A 15,100-nucleotide genomic window follows, 5' to 3' on the forward strand; every position below is an offset into this window, starting at 1 on the left:
AGACAATGGTCCAACTGGTCCTGCCTAATGAAATTCCCTTTAGATCCAGTTGGTCTGTAATTTCTGTTCAAATGGTGATGTATTTGATGGGAGCATCAGCACATGGGGGGAAAATGTCAGTTTCTTGTATAAAGTTGTGGAGCTTTTCCAGAACCTGGATGATTTGTCTGAATGGGATGAACTCTTGGTGGGGTCTCCATCACTGGGCAGTTCTTAACAATACACAGGATGAAACCCTGGCCCCCGTGAAGTTGATGGAAGTTTTGCCATTATTTTCTGTGAGGCCAGGATTTCACCCTGGAAAGGGAGTCAAAAGTACAAGCATGCTTTCAGAGACAGAGAGGCTGATTAAATACATCTGGAGCACTGCTCTTTTATCAATCATTGATAAAATAGTGTCTTTTAAATATAAACTTGGGGTGAGCTTAACCGCAGAATTCAAACATGTCCTTTTACGAGACTTAAAAACATAATTTGTCTGCTTTTTGTCTGAAATAACAGAAATCATGGTAAAAAAATAACACACACCCACACCTATCCACTCCAAACCCCTGTAGTATTTGATGTGCCACAGAAAGGAGTGATTAAAGCTTAGAAAAGCCAGTTAAAATATTTCTAAATGATACACGAGATTTTATCCCCTAAGAATGCCATCCAAAGCTACGTTCCTCCTCCTTTAACTCCTGAGCAGTTGAGCTAGGAATTCATCTGGATTTCGGCATGGACTGTGCTTTCAAGTGACCCAGCACGGCCACCTCTGACACTCCAGCGGGCTCAGGACAGGCAGTGACCTTCATCAGCCGGGATGTGGCTGTCACGGGTCTGTGTGTATGGGAGGGCAGAGGGCTGCAGGAGGGGCTGCAGGAATGCACAGGGGGCTGCAGCTCGCTGCCCCGGCCCCGTGTGTGTGACCCGCCGCGGGCAGGGCGCGATGCGGAGCCTCCCCTGCTGCGCGTCCCCCCGAGCGCATCCCTGTGCCGGGCAGGGAGCGGTGCGGTGCGGTGCGGGGCGGAGGGAGGAGGCCCAGCCCCGTGCCCAGCCCAGCCCGGAGCTCCGGACACCCTTCCCGGCCCCCCCGCGCCCGGCGGGACTGTCCCGCTGCCGCCCCGCCCGCCGCAGCTCCCGCCGCTGAATTTGCTCCGGTCCCTTAATTGTTTCGCTCCCACCGAGAACTTTGTTTACAGTCCCTTGTGCGGCGAGCTGCATCCCCTCTTATGCTGCCTGCGGGCTGGTGGCCGCCGCAGTCCCGCTCGGCGGCCGGGAGGTAAGGCACGGCTCGGCACGGCTCGGCTTTGCTAGGCTCGGCTCGCTATGATATGGCACACCAGCCTATCCTATGGCACACTGGTTTATCCTATGGCATGGACTGGCACGGCTCGGCTTGCCATGGGACGGCTCAGCTCTCTCGCAGCCCCGGACCCGCACTCCCGGCTGCCGCGCCCCCGCCGGCTCCCGGTACCCGCGGGGCTCCGGCTCCCGGTGCCCTGCTCCCGGTGCGCGGTTCCCCGGGGCTGCTCGGGCACGCCGGGGACCCGCTGCTCCCTCCGCTCCGGCACAGGGCTCTCCCCCATTCCAGCAGCCGCGGGGGCTCCGCGGCCGGAGCTGCTCCCGGTGCAGGTCGGGCTGTCCCGGGGAGCGCTGCCGCTCCGCTGCCGCAGAGCTGGACGTGCACAGAGCTTTCCCCGCCTGCTCGCGTCCCCGCTCTCTGGCAGAGGTGCTCGGGGACAAGGAGGGTTTTACCCCAGCTGTGTGTCTGGCGTGTGGCAGGCGCGTTTGAAAGTTTTGCAGTTGGCAGCTAACAGAGTTTGTTAGTGAAGGGGTTGGGTTGGCTCCCATCCTACCCCGCGGCTATGTCGGGAAAACGAAAAAGATGCGAGAGCTTAAATCTGTTCATGATTTTACCTAAAAACTTGGTGAGGGAAACTTACTGCATCCGGAGGCTCAGGCAGCTGGTATGGAGGTAATGTGTTCTCCTGTCCCTATAGCTCAGGGCTTGATTCTGGAGTCCTGTAAATACAAATTCAGGTTTTGTATTTCCAGGAGGGTTCACCTGGGGAAGAGCTGCAGGATGGTGTTGAGGATTACTATAGTATGTTGAATTCTGAATGAACTCAGTCTCTCCTCTCGGGACAGAAGGACTCCTTGTGCTGTTTTCAGTAGTCACTTTAATGCATGGCCAAGTGTGAAGTGTGAGCATTCTGATTTATTGCGGTTTTACATAAGCAAATAAGGGTGTCTGAAGTATTGTGCAAGATAGAGAGAATCGAATCCAGAGCCTGAAGGCGGAAAACTCAAATGTGTCCCACTGGTTATGAGTAAAATGTGAAAAAGGGGAAAGGGTTATAGTGGCTCTTTGCCCTTGCACAGAGATATTCTGTATGTGGGAAGTCCCCTGAGAGAGCACCACATTGAAATGATTCCAAGTTAAAACACTGAAAGCTTCATGTAGAGATTTCTTGTGTTTCTGCTTCTCAGCTTTGTGGTGAGGGAGGGAAGGAAAAGGGAAGAAATCACATCTCAAAAAGTTGCTCTGTCAGTTAGAATTTTTGATAAAGACATTAATTTTAAAAAGATTACCTAAACTGTGTGTAATCAAGGATAAATACAAATAAATTACTGACAGAGCAATTAATCTTTTCTAAGCAAGATGCTGGCAGAGTAGCTTAGGGGGCACAATTGCGCTGGGAAGAGCTTTTCAAACAAATGTAACCTTGCTGTAATCTGAGTGGAAGTTGACTGCAAGCACATTTCAGAGGTCTGCGTTTGTTTTAATGCAATCTAGATAATTTATCTGACAGGGGGACTTTTTTCCCTGCTTTTCCCTCCAAACTTTTTGAAAAGGTAAACCAACGGCTAGGTAGTGTGTAAAAGAATATAGTCAAGGAGATAAACAAGGAGACTTCCTTATTATTAGCTAACTTCAATAACTGGCTAAATATACTTTAGCTATGTCACAGGCTAATTCCAAGGATCTCCTGGAGAACAGCAGCAGTTTGTGCTGGTAAATGTTTGTGTTTGTGAAATGTTAGTATGGTCTAAATAACTTAGAAACAGAAGAACCCTTAAAGTTTATCATTATACACACTTATTCTCATGAATTTACTCTCATCCCCGCTTAGGACTCCTGCTTCAGTGTTGAAATGATCTTCCATGATCATGCACTTCCAGAAAGGGAATGTCAAATAAGATTAGCAACATAAATCTCTGCTGCTTCGTAAGTTTTACCCAGCTGCCTGGTGATTTCACAGCTGTTTCTGCAGTTGATAACAATTTCCATTGCTCTGCTTTCTGCTACGTCGTCACTGCCCTGCTACAGAGTCTGTCTTGTCCCTGCTGGAGTTATGGATCTTGTTTTTAAAAAATCCAATTACAGAAATGAACAATAAATATAATGGACTTATGTTTATTACAGTGAGTTCTTGGACTCATTTAGTCTTCCTTTTTTTTATTCTGAGAAGGGTTTTTGGGATTATATTACTTAGGTTTTGTTATAATGGAATAATTTTAAAAGTTTTTTTTTAGTGGTAAGCATGTTGTCACAGTCAGTTCACAGCTAGGAAAACTGAGGAACAGGGAGACAGAGTGATTTGCTCAGAGAAACTGGACATGGAAGAGACAAGCCCCCATGTATTCTGAAATGAGCAATTCTCATAGGTGTGAACCTCTTCTCATAGTGAAGTGAGAAATAGAAATTAAGTTAAATGACATTTTGATCTACCGAAATTCATGTGCATTGGCTTTTCTTGCCTGGCTCTTTCTGAGGGATTTGACTGTGCTATGATACTCACTATTGAGACGTCACATCATCAAAGGAAAATGTTACGTAGGGCCAAGACTGGGTGGCTGCTGCCAAGAAAAGAGACAGAAGCCACTAGGAGAGCTAGAGGGAGATCATCTTCTGCTCTGGTTAGGTGAGGAACAGGAGTCAGCACACAGCAGGAGCTTTTCCACTCAGGAGTTTATTTCTTAAGAAGCTGATAAATATCCAACCACTTTTCTTGTAGGAAACTTCCACGCTAGAATATTGTCACCTCCAGTTCATCATTCAACAACATCTGACCCTTCAAAGCCTCGAGCAGCTCTTTCTGCCTTGAATTGTCATACAAGACACCTTCAGCACTCTTCCTCTGCTTTCTGAGCCAAGGATCTGTCACCATGGATTTCTCCTGGATCTGGTAGGTGTGCATGCTGATGGATTTCACTGCTTTTTGGTAAATCTCAACTGACACTTACTAGCGGCTAAAACTTTCCTCTCCCCTTTATCTAGGGTTGGCCACAGATTGCCACAGAAGCACATTCTTTCTCCAACTCAAAGTAGCTCCTTAAGATAGTACTTGTGGTATGATTAGTGAGAAGATGCTGGTGTTGCTGGGTATCTTTGCCTAAATTTCTTACCCTGAAACTTGAACCAAATCACCTGTTGGCGTAAGTCAGAAGTGACTTTGCTGGCAATGAGGATCCAGTGCCCTTTTTTCTGGGCTGAATACCTTTGCTCACACTTCAAATAGGTTCTGTTGTTTATTTAATTTAATAGTATTTCAATAGAGGGTTGTTTATTTGTTTAATATGAATGCCTGCCTGCTTACATCCCATTCCAGACAAAAACTCTGCTCCTCAGAATTCAACAGGTATTTTGCCATTTACTTAATTATTAAGATTAAAATTTTACTTTTCTTATTCCTGTTAGATTTGACTATATAAGTATATCTCCTTTCTTTGTAAACTTCTATAAAAGAGGTCTGGGAGATTTTAATGGTCATTGAAGATCGATCTGAAGCAGAGGGACAGGGAGTAAATATATTTTGATTGAAGGTTAATGTTTTCCAGAATAATAATATTTATTATGGGCTTTTTGAAGTTATTGGGAAGTTTCCCTATTTCAGTGGCAGTTAGAGTACTTGGACTTTTGAATAGTTATTACAGTGTATTTGAACCAATAGCCCCTTTATATGAAAAATAGATAATTTTTCCCCCTCAATAATTTAATTAATTGAATTATAAATTATATTAACAACTTAATAATAAAATGTTACACTAATTGAATATGGCTAATGATAAGTTCCAAGAAAGGTTACATTTGGGGACCACATTCTTATGTTGTGCTGAACTTCTGTAACGTTTTATGGATAAATAATGCAGCAACATAATGGCACCAGAGTAAGTCTCACTGCTGTGTCAGTCGTTGAAAATACAGGACTTGGGCTCAGATCCATATGGGAACAGATCAATGGCACTCAAGAGCAAATCCATGGCTTTCCTGGGCTCACTCTTTCTGATTTAAAAGGCATTTAATGATGTAATATGATTCCAAGAACAAAGCTACCAAACCAAGGAGAATTTAGGATAGCTAAGGTGTCAGCACAGATATATTTGCTTTGTCTGAAAATCACTGAACAAAATCCCCTTCCTACCCTTGGAGATGCCAAGTCTTCTCACAGAAACAGGCAGAACCATGGAATGGTTGTGGTTGGAAGGAACCTCTGGAGGTCATTTGGTCCTACACCCCTATTGCTCAGCAGGGTCACCTAGAGAGGGCTGCCCAGGACTGTGCAGATGGCTTTTGAATATCTCCAAGGGTAGAGTCTCCAAAACCTCCCTGGGTTCCAGTGCTCAGTTACCCTCAAAGTAAAAAGTTCCTTGATGATCGGAGTGTTTCAGTGTGTGCCTGTTGGCTCTTGAGCTGTCACTGTGTGTGCCTGGGTGTGTTGTGTGTGTTCAGCAGGGAGGTTCCTGTGGCAGGGCTGAGCTCAGGAGGCAGCTCTGCACTGCAGATACCACAGGGCGCTGAGCACTCTTCCCCAGAGCAGCAGAACAAAAGCTTTGGCAAACCAGATGTGAGCTTTCCTTCTCTCCTGAGGGTTCAAGGAGACTTTGTATGCAAGCTCTCTGACTACATCCAGCCTTTAGCCTGTTTGTGCCCGTGTTTGAAAACAGTGAAATCCCCTTTCTTGCAAAACCCACCGTCAGTTGTTGGAGTTACTGAGATATAAAACCAAGGGCTCTCCACAATGAACAAATATATCTTAGCAACAAGGGTGGAGTGGTGGGAAAGGAAAAGGAGAATACAAGTATCTGGCAATTAACTTCCTAGTCACAGATGTGAAGGTGATAAAAGTGATAAAAGCATTACTGCATTGCCAACGCTCTTCCTTGTTCTCTGAGCTGCATATCATGCTGCTCATGAAAGCAAAAGCGGCACAGCCCAAACCAGAGAGTGGTGGAAAAGTCCTGGGAGCTACTCACAGCAGGAAAATTAGTGGCTCCCCTGTGTCCCAGTGTCTGGGGCATATTCTGGGGTGCACTGCAGCACACAGTCTGGTGCAGGACAGCACATCTGTGTCAGCCTCGGCACTAAAAAAGGTCACTGCAGGTCCCAGGGTGGCCCCAGAGACAGGGCCAAGGTCTGTCATGGCAGCCTGGAGTGGTGGAGAGCCATGGGCTCCTCTTGCCCTGATCTGGTGGACTGTGATTATTCCCTGGCCTCCCCAGAGCCAAAAGGTCTTTGCCTCCTGTGCAGATGCAGTCAAACTGTGCATGCTGTCAGGACTGAGAGTGTGTTTACAATATGGAGACAGGAGGAAAAGAACCTGCTGTAACTGAGATGAGTGAATATGACGGCAAATCTCCCTCCCACACAGTAAAGAGATGTAATTTCATGGACTTACAAGAGACTCATTGCTTTTGCATGAAGCCAGTGTAAATAGAATGCTGTCAATTTGGCACTGATATTACTGTAATGGGAGGTTTCACCAGCCTTGAGTTGAGCTGATTGAAGGGAAATATCTGCATCCCTCCACATCTACACCTTGTCAGGACCATTTGAATTTTTTCCCTAAGTAGCACTTGCACTGAGAAAGGGCTCACTGTTCATCCTAGTTTTTGCTGGGCCAGTGCTTGACCACGTTACTGTGATGTGCAGCTGTGTGTGTAGGTGTATATATAAAGAAACTGTGTGGAAAAAGTGTGTGAGCAAAAATCAAAACAGTGTGTGAACTTCACCTCTTCACGAGAAAATGTAATGCCATTGAAATTTAAATTACATCCAGAAATACTGACTTCAGGATGTAACTTTATGTAGGATTTGGCACGCAGCACTTTAATATTGGTGTCTGTCTTGGTCTGTGAATGCTCTTTCTAGCACTTACATACATATTGTTGACTACTGTAAGAATTTATTCAGATCCTTCACAATCAGCAGTGTCACCACTGATCTTGTGCATAAATCCTTGTGGGGTCCGAATGTCTGGTTGTTTGTGATCCCAGGGGGATACTTCTGTGTCCCCATTTGTCACATAAATAATTGATAATTATTGGTTGAACTCACACTCTTCTCTCTGCAGTGCAGCACATGCTCAGCAGAGCCTGCTCTAGCCTAAGAACCGACCAAGCCAAGGCAATCAAGATGACGAACGACCCTATCAAAGAGATCCTGGGCACCCCAAAGCATCCTGACTCTGTACCCACGGAGAAGAGCAACAACAATGACTGTGTGATAACCACCATCCCTCTGGTCAGCGAGTGCCAGCTGACAGCTGCCACGGGGGGAGCAGAGCTCTCGTGCTACCGCTGCACCGTCCCCTTCGGCGTGGTCATCCTCATAGCCGGCATCGTGGTCACTGCCGTGGCCTACAGCTTCAACTCCCATGGATCCATCATCTCTGTCTTTGGGCTGGTCCTCTTGTCCTCAGGACTCGTTCTGCTGGCTTCCAGCGCCGTGTGCTGGAAGATCAGGCATGAGAAAAAGAAAGCAAAGAGGAGGGAGAGCCAGACTGCGCTCGTGGCAAACCAGCGAACCTTGTTTGGTTAAAGACAACCAAGAGAAGGCTGGACAGAAGGCAGAACCTTTGTAAGTCAACCTGGCTATTTATCAGTAGGAGAGATTGAAGGTTTTAATTTAACTGTGGAAACAAACTGAAATGAAAATGGAATGGATTAAGAAATACTCTTAATAACTCTGCAAGTGTTCTTAATATTTTTATTACTGCAGACTTAGTAGTGATTCTGTCCAAGACGGAGGAAAACCCATTTTTCCTTACAGAAAACTGTGTCATCATAACTGCAACCATGCTAATCGTGTTCTCCAACATGCTGATCGTGTTGGAAAGGGAACTTGTGGGAACTAAGAAAATAATTTGAACTGACTTGAAATGCCAGAGGTCTCCTTAAAACACTGACATTTGACCAAGGGAGAAGTCATAGCATTTGAAGTGACTAGAAGCTTATGGCCAGAGTATCTGGGACTTAAACTGTAGCAAAACAAAACAAAAAAAGGCAATAAGAACACATGGCAAATTGCTCAATAAGCTGATTGTTATATTTTATGTAACTTCCCCCTTACAATACCTGTGGTACTTTCCCCCTTTTTTAAACCAACTAATATTGATTTTGTTTTATTATTGAATAGAAATCAGTAGAAATGTGTAATTATATTGTCTAACCTAAATAACGAGGTATGATCATAGCTTAAAACATGAGACTTCTTTTGTAAATTAAAGTGGACAGGTTTAGCACTTTTGATTATTTTGCTATAAAATTAAAAATAAATTTCATTAAAATAATATTCAGAGCTGCTAGACCTTTAGAAAACCTTTCCTTATTGCTATCAAGATAGCTTGTATCTTCAACTCTGACTGCTTTATGTTTCTATTTTTGTAGAACAACCCCTGTGACAATAACTGTGAACATATGTACTGCTGATCTATTACAAAAACCTCTGCAGCCTGTGGACTTTGGTTTGATAGTCCATCCCTCTGCAGCTTGATTAACAGCTCTGTTTTTGAAAAATCATAGCAGACAGTTCTCTGGACACTCACTGGCACAGTCAGTTTGAGACACAACTATTAATAATAACTTGTGGAAGCAAAGCCATGTGTGTAGTGTTTGCTGACGGAGCTCTGGGATTATGAATCTTCATGGAAAGCAGGTGCCAGGTGTCCCCTGTGTGTCCCTGAGGTGTTGCTTCTGTGACTCTTGTGTTCTAGAGGTCTTCCAGCTTTTCTCAGTTTATGGATTATTGAGGGGCTTGTTCCAAATTGAAGCAAACCAGAACATGATTTCTCCTTCTCAAAGGACGAGTGCTGCTGAGCTGAGTCACCAGTTTCCACCCCGGTGTGTATGAGAAGGCAGAGGGGCTCCATGGAGTCCCCTTTCTATTTTTTTATCTCTTTTTTTTTTTTCCCTTACTTTCTCTAGACTCAAAAGGGCTGGGTGTGATTTTTGCTTTCCACTACCAAGGTGAGCCAGGCCTGTGCCTCCTCTGTGCCCTCAGAGCCTCTGGCAGCCAGGACAGCTTTGGTGATGCTGTAGCAGAGCCCACCTGCCAGACAGGTGCTGCAGGGGGTCACTGCTGCAGCTCATCCTGGATCCCTGCACTTCTCCCACTGAAATCACTCAGGAATTCTGGCTGAGGTGCCGCCATTTCCTCTGCCCTCCGTGGTTTAAGCTTGTTACATCCATAACTTATCCCTGGATTTGCAGAGTGCACCTCGTGTTTTAAATAGAGCGAGCTATATGTGCGGGAGGGGATGTTTGGGGTCAGTATTTGCGTTGCCACACTCCGTGGTTACCAGACGCTATAATAAAATCACTTGCATCAGAGGAAAGCTGACAACACATTTTAGCACTTCCATAGCCCTCACTTAATCACGGCAGGAAGCTTTCCTGCTGCTAGGAGAACATGTTGCGTCACCAGAACATCTGACACCGGTGTCTAGTGTCAATCACTTTGCTTAAGGTCATTAAAAATATTAGGGTGTCCCCTTACGATGTACAGGTTTTGCATGAGTGACAATTCATGGGAAATGCATAGCATGATAAATAATGGAACAGGTGGACTAAAGTGGTGTCTTTCCTGTTTAAAATGAGAAAAGTGATTGACATCAGCAAAGCTGGATAAGCTAAATAGAGCTGTTTATCTTTTCCCCACCCTGGGAACACAATAGTTTTTCTGACTCCTTCTTCCCCCTCCCCATTTCTTTTTTCTTCAGTGGAATTTTGGGGGCTGCCGAGGAGAGAATTGCAGGGGCTGTAGAAATGCAGTGATTTCCACTACGTGTGTAGCAACTTGGCTCTACGATTCCCAGGCTGAGCCCAGAGCAGGAGCAGCCCATTGCCCTCTCCAGAAGTCCTTCCCACACGTGGGTCCTCCCTTTGTCATCGCTGTGATACAGCTGATCTTGCTGTGGAAGGAAGGTAGAGCTACAAAGTGAGGCTCTGCTCAAAAAAGAAAAGCCAAAGTCAGTGGAAAGGAGACAGTGGGGTTTTGGAGCAGTTTTTTTCAGGAAGGGTAAGTAAGAGTAAGAGTTGTTCTGCTACTCCTAGAGATGATTTCCTTATCTCTGCTCTCTGTGACATTTGCAGTGTGTAGGCAAGGACACGGCAGAGTTCCTTTGCTCTTTATTCAGAGGAGCAAAATTGGAACTTTATGGGGAAGAATCCCAGCACCTGGTCCTGGTGCCCTGCAGGAGCAAGGCAGAGTTGTGAGCAGCTTAAAAAGAGATTTTTATGCTGTTGAAGTTGTTCTCAGAGGTTTCATCACTAAGTGTTCACATGGCCTTAGAAATTGACTTCTCCCCTGTGATTTGTTTGCATTGATTTGGGGCCAGTCTGAAGCAGTGACAGCATCTTTTCTGACTGACCAGTGATGACATCCAAACCACAGTCTCCATTTTTCTTCTTGCAAATATATATAATGAGATATTCTCATTATTACCCTCTGTCTTCCTGCACACCCAGGAACAACACATCCTTTTTAGCCCTTAAAGCCCAACCAAAATTTCTACTTCAAATTTTGAACCCCATGACCTCATCTGGATTGATTTGAGGTTTCATGCATGGATGCTGCAGTCCACCAAGTCTTTGAAACAAAGCCTTTTGGACCTCCATGATTGCTGTCTGGTGTTTGTCGTGGCACTCTGAGAGGCAGAAGGATGCAGCCCTGTGGAGATCACAGTGACTTTCCAGTTCAGAAACATCTTCCCTTCTGGTGTGAAAAGGCTTTGAATGCGACAAATAGTATTTCGGTTCTGGGAGAGGCTGGGTGGGAGCTGATGCAAATTTTATTGTCACAATTGCTTGTCTCTCCCTTCCTGAAAGCCCTGGCAGCACTGCACAAGCAAATCTGCCCTCACAAGGATAGAAAATTATCTAATAGAGGAATTGCGCTGGTGCTCTGGGCAAATGCTACAGTGATCTTAAATAATAATTTCAAAACCTAAGCACAGGAAATTGTGTCTGTAACTACACCCTGTATTGCTATTGTACACAAAGACAGTTATAGCCTGGGACAGTATTTTAAAATAATAATCAGTTTGGTATGACAATGCCTAGATTTTGTTCAAGTCAAAACGCCCAATTTACGATTCCCCAGTCATTTCACGTGTCATGTTTTGTATGGGACTCTGGCTCTAATACCATAATTTTCCAGGCTAAAAAAAATTAAAAAAAAAAGAGAGAAAGACAGAAAGGTTAGTTTCATGGACTTGCGTCAAGAATTAAGTTTCTCTGCCTTGGACACTTGGGAGAGCTCCTGTTACCAAACAGCGAATGTACAGTATTACTGCAGCCCCACAGAACAGGAACCAGCTCAGAGTGTGGAACGAAGGGAGGCCTGAGAGTCTCATCAGCATCCGGAAGAGTCAGGCCAGGAGCAAGCCCTCTGGAATATCCCATATTCCTGCCTCAGCTTTGCTTAGCCAGAGTCAAATCCAGGGTTGCTGCTCCTTTGATATCTGAGATGGAAGCTGTTGCATATTATTAACAGGTTTCACCTAATTTGTTTTTAAAATGGGGTGCAAAATAGGAAGAGCAGAACAATATTGGCAACCATCATTTTGCATAGATATTACCAGTACTTCTGAGCATTGGCAGACATCATTTTGCTTTTATATTTCCAATACCTCCGGTGCCTGTAGCTTGTATGACATTTTAGCTATATCAATATAAGTATTTGCCAGTCATGAAGGGCTTTTATATATTAAAGTACATGACATATCAATAACTGCACTGTATAATGTGAAAAATATAAATCCTGGCAGAAATCTATGTGTAGACTAAATCTTACAGGCTAAACCATGTGGGAAAACAATAGTCTTAAACTGCAGAATCAACTTGAATTTTTGGCTTTTATTCAGGTTGTTGATGTCACTATTAACATGACACAGGACCTAATCCTTCCTCTTGTGAGCAGCCAGTTGGAGTCCTATTGTCCTGACTCTGTGCATCCTAAAATTTGCATTTGTAGCAAACATGGCATTTTTTAACAACACTTCATTTGGATTGATTGCTTTTCTTCTTAACTCTTCTTCTGTGCTTTCTCTACTAACAGAAAAAAATATTAAACTTCAAAAACAGAGAGAAAAAGCAGAAAGAAAGAGAAGAACTGCAGATGTTGGACACTGCATAGAATAAGGGAAGGATAGTGAAGCTTTACACATGTGCCTTGTTGATAGAGACTTTCAAAAATATGTAAGTCATGTTTCTGATACACCCTTGACTGTATCCTCAGTTTCATTCTTATAAAATGCCTGAAGTTACCAGGTTAACACTGGTCTTAGATCTCACCTCATATTTATTTTCTGTTTCCCAGGAATCATTTAGCTCAGCAAAAGGCAGAATCTTTTACCATCTTCTGCAGCCTCACTGCCATCAAATGGCCCTGTGAGAATTGCAGAGGCAGTAACCCCGTGGGTTTGTAAGTTATAAGGCATTCAGCCACAGTCAGCTCTTGAAGAGGTAGGCACTGGGTAGAGCCATAGATTTCAGTGCTGCAGCAAGAGATGTCAGTGAATAATCCATGACAAAAAGGTAAATAACAGCAGAGCAGCCCTTCACCACCTCTCCTCAGCCACCTTCCCTTTCCATCTGAAGGCCCGAGTTTGTGAATAGAGTTAACAGCTTTCCTGGAAAACTGGCCCATGACATTATTTCCTTGTGAACTCCATCCACCTGTCATGTTAGGGCTTGGTGCGCCGCCAGGGCTGGCAGGAAATAATAGGCAGCAGGATGCTGGTGTGTGTCGATGGCCCTGACCCTCCCATTCCTGAACATGAATAAGCGCCGAGCTCACCGGGCGTCAGAGCCGCGCGGCTCCCGAGCCCTGGGACGCGCATGGGTGGGAGGCACAGCCACTAAAATAACATCCAGCCGCCTGAGCTGCAGCCCAGAGCGCTCAGGGAAGGGATGGTGTCACATTCGCACCGCCTGCTGCCCTTTGTTCTCTCCCCTGCGCCCTCGCTGTGCTGCGCAGAGAAAGCTGCAGCTTCACGCAGGAAAAAAGGCAAAGTAGGCCTCCAGTGAGTTAGCTGAGATTGCCCTGAGCAGGCTTTTTTTCCTGGAATCCATGGGGTATGTTATAGATGGCCATCTCTGTTGCCACCTGTGCTTTACTTTTATCTAGACAGAGACAAAGAAAATGTCATTCTTTGCCTACCAATGGATGGTGCTTCAAAGAATGACCTCTGCTATCACACAAACAAAGGGCTTTGCAAAATTAATTTTTGAAGAAGTATCCTTAACCATTTCCCTATAAACATTTTTCTCAAGAAAGTCTAATGACTGGGTCTGGAAAAAATGTTTTCTGATCTGGAGCAAAAGTGGTACAGCAGAAGTTTAATGAAATGCAGGCTTGAAGCAAAGCATCCTGCCACCCCTTTCCCTTTTTTCCCCAAAGGCAAAACTGCTGAAGTGAATAATGTAACTCATGTGGAAGATCACAAATGTGGTCAACTTATTGCTAATGTTTCAAATCTTGCAAGATGAGCAACTAAAAGTAATAGGACTAACACCTCATTAGTCTTCTACAAGGAAAAAACCCAACAACTTGGAGAACAAGCTGTTCTTCCCTTGGCAAAACCTTTCAGTTCCTCCATCACAGCAGCTGGGCTGTGATAGGTGTTGTAGCCTCACCTGCCGCCAGCTCCAAGTGTTGTGAAGGGTGTAAACCATGGGTGTTGGGCACAGCATTCCCATCAGTCACTGCCCTGCTCCAGTCCTGCCCTTCTGAGTGCTGACACCAGTGGGGCTAAGGTGGTTTTTCTGAGCAGCCACCTCTTCCTCACTGCAGCCTGGGCTGCTCCATTGTGCCAGGCAGGACTAGAGGGACTTAGCTACTGACAGAAAAGTGCAGTTGGCCTGTAAATTGAGCAGAAGTGAAAGCATGAATTCTGGAGCTCAGGATGGGACAGAAAAACCAGGGAGAATCCATGTGCCCACGTGTGTTTTGCTCACAGTGATGCTAAAGCAGAGATAAGCACTGCAGAGGAGGACTGAAGCACGATGTCCGAGCAGGGACACAAATTTGGGATATTTTTGAGCGCCATCTACTGGAGTTTCATCTGTTTTCTGATTGTTTGCACACTTTTAGTGTTCAAATTCACACATCAATACCTCAATACTCTGTGTTCAGATGTAGGAAGGATTTAAAATTGAGAAGAATGAGAAAGGAAGATTTCAGCACCCTGGTGCTGCCGTGACTGAGAGCATCGCTCAGCCTCTCAACAAGCACTTAGTCATGCTCCCGTGGTTCTGACAGTCCTTCATTTCCTAGGGTGACTGATTTCCAAATGCTACAGTTACAGCTGGTCAGAATCTCCCAAGGGAATAGCCTTCCACTGAAAAACTATGATCTGATTAAGCCAAAACATTTCACAGAATGTAAATTTTATCGCTTATTCATTTTTACAGGAAGTTGTAATCATTGGATTACCACATTTAATTTTCAACTGCATTGTTTTTAAAAAATCAGAAGGAGAAGGATAACACGGAAGATTTTCATCTTGCTGAAATGAAATATGCACAACTGTCAAAGCTCTGTACCTAAATCCATGCACAAATAAATTCTTGAGGCTGAGATTTGCATCTTTATTTGGGAAGGTAACAAAATGAGAAAACCTTGGAGCTTTTCATGGGATGAAATTCCAGACTTTGAAGAGCTCTGATCCCAGAATTTTATTTCTCCACTCTATTTTGTTTTGAGACAAAATAGCCTGACTTGGGAAATTCTTTCTCTCCATGCCTCTCCCACTGCTGATACCTTGCTAAACCCTAATTCTGCCGACGTCCTCAGTTCAGCAAGACTGTTGGCAGTTCTAGTTTCCTGTAG

The 15,100-nt window shown here is 44.8% G+C and overlaps 1 protein-coding gene across 3 annotated transcripts; it reads left to right on the plus strand.

Annotated features, from left to right (window-relative positions):
* Positions 1 to 982: 982 nt before the first annotated feature.
* TMEM100 (transmembrane protein 100) lies at positions 983 to 8,575 on the plus strand. Of its 3 annotated transcripts, none has more exons than XM_085077598.1 (3): positions 983 to 1,264; positions 4,005 to 4,175; positions 7,341 to 8,575. In XM_085077598.1, exon 3 carries the CDS (start codon positions 7,349 to 7,351, stop codon positions 7,805 to 7,807), a length of 459 nt encoding a protein of 152 aa, XP_084933724.1. In that variant the 5' UTR covers positions 983 to 1,264; positions 4,005 to 4,175; positions 7,341 to 7,348; the 3' UTR covers positions 7,808 to 8,575. The 3 variants fall into 3 exon arrangements, with proteins under 3 accessions (XP_084933724.1, XP_084933725.1, XP_084933726.1); XM_085077599.1 differs by having other exon boundaries at positions 7,346 to 8,575; XM_085077600.1 differs by lacking the exon at positions 983 to 1,264 and adding an exon at positions 3,473 to 3,911.
* The last annotated feature ends 6,525 nt before the right edge of the window (positions 8,576 to 15,100 follow it).

This window comes from Lichenostomus cassidix, chromosome 18, assembly GCF_008360975.1.
Source record: "Lichenostomus cassidix isolate B80296 chromosome 18, HeHo_3.0, whole genome shotgun sequence".
NCBI lineage: Eukaryota > Metazoa > Chordata > Aves > Passeriformes > Meliphagidae > Lichenostomus > Lichenostomus cassidix.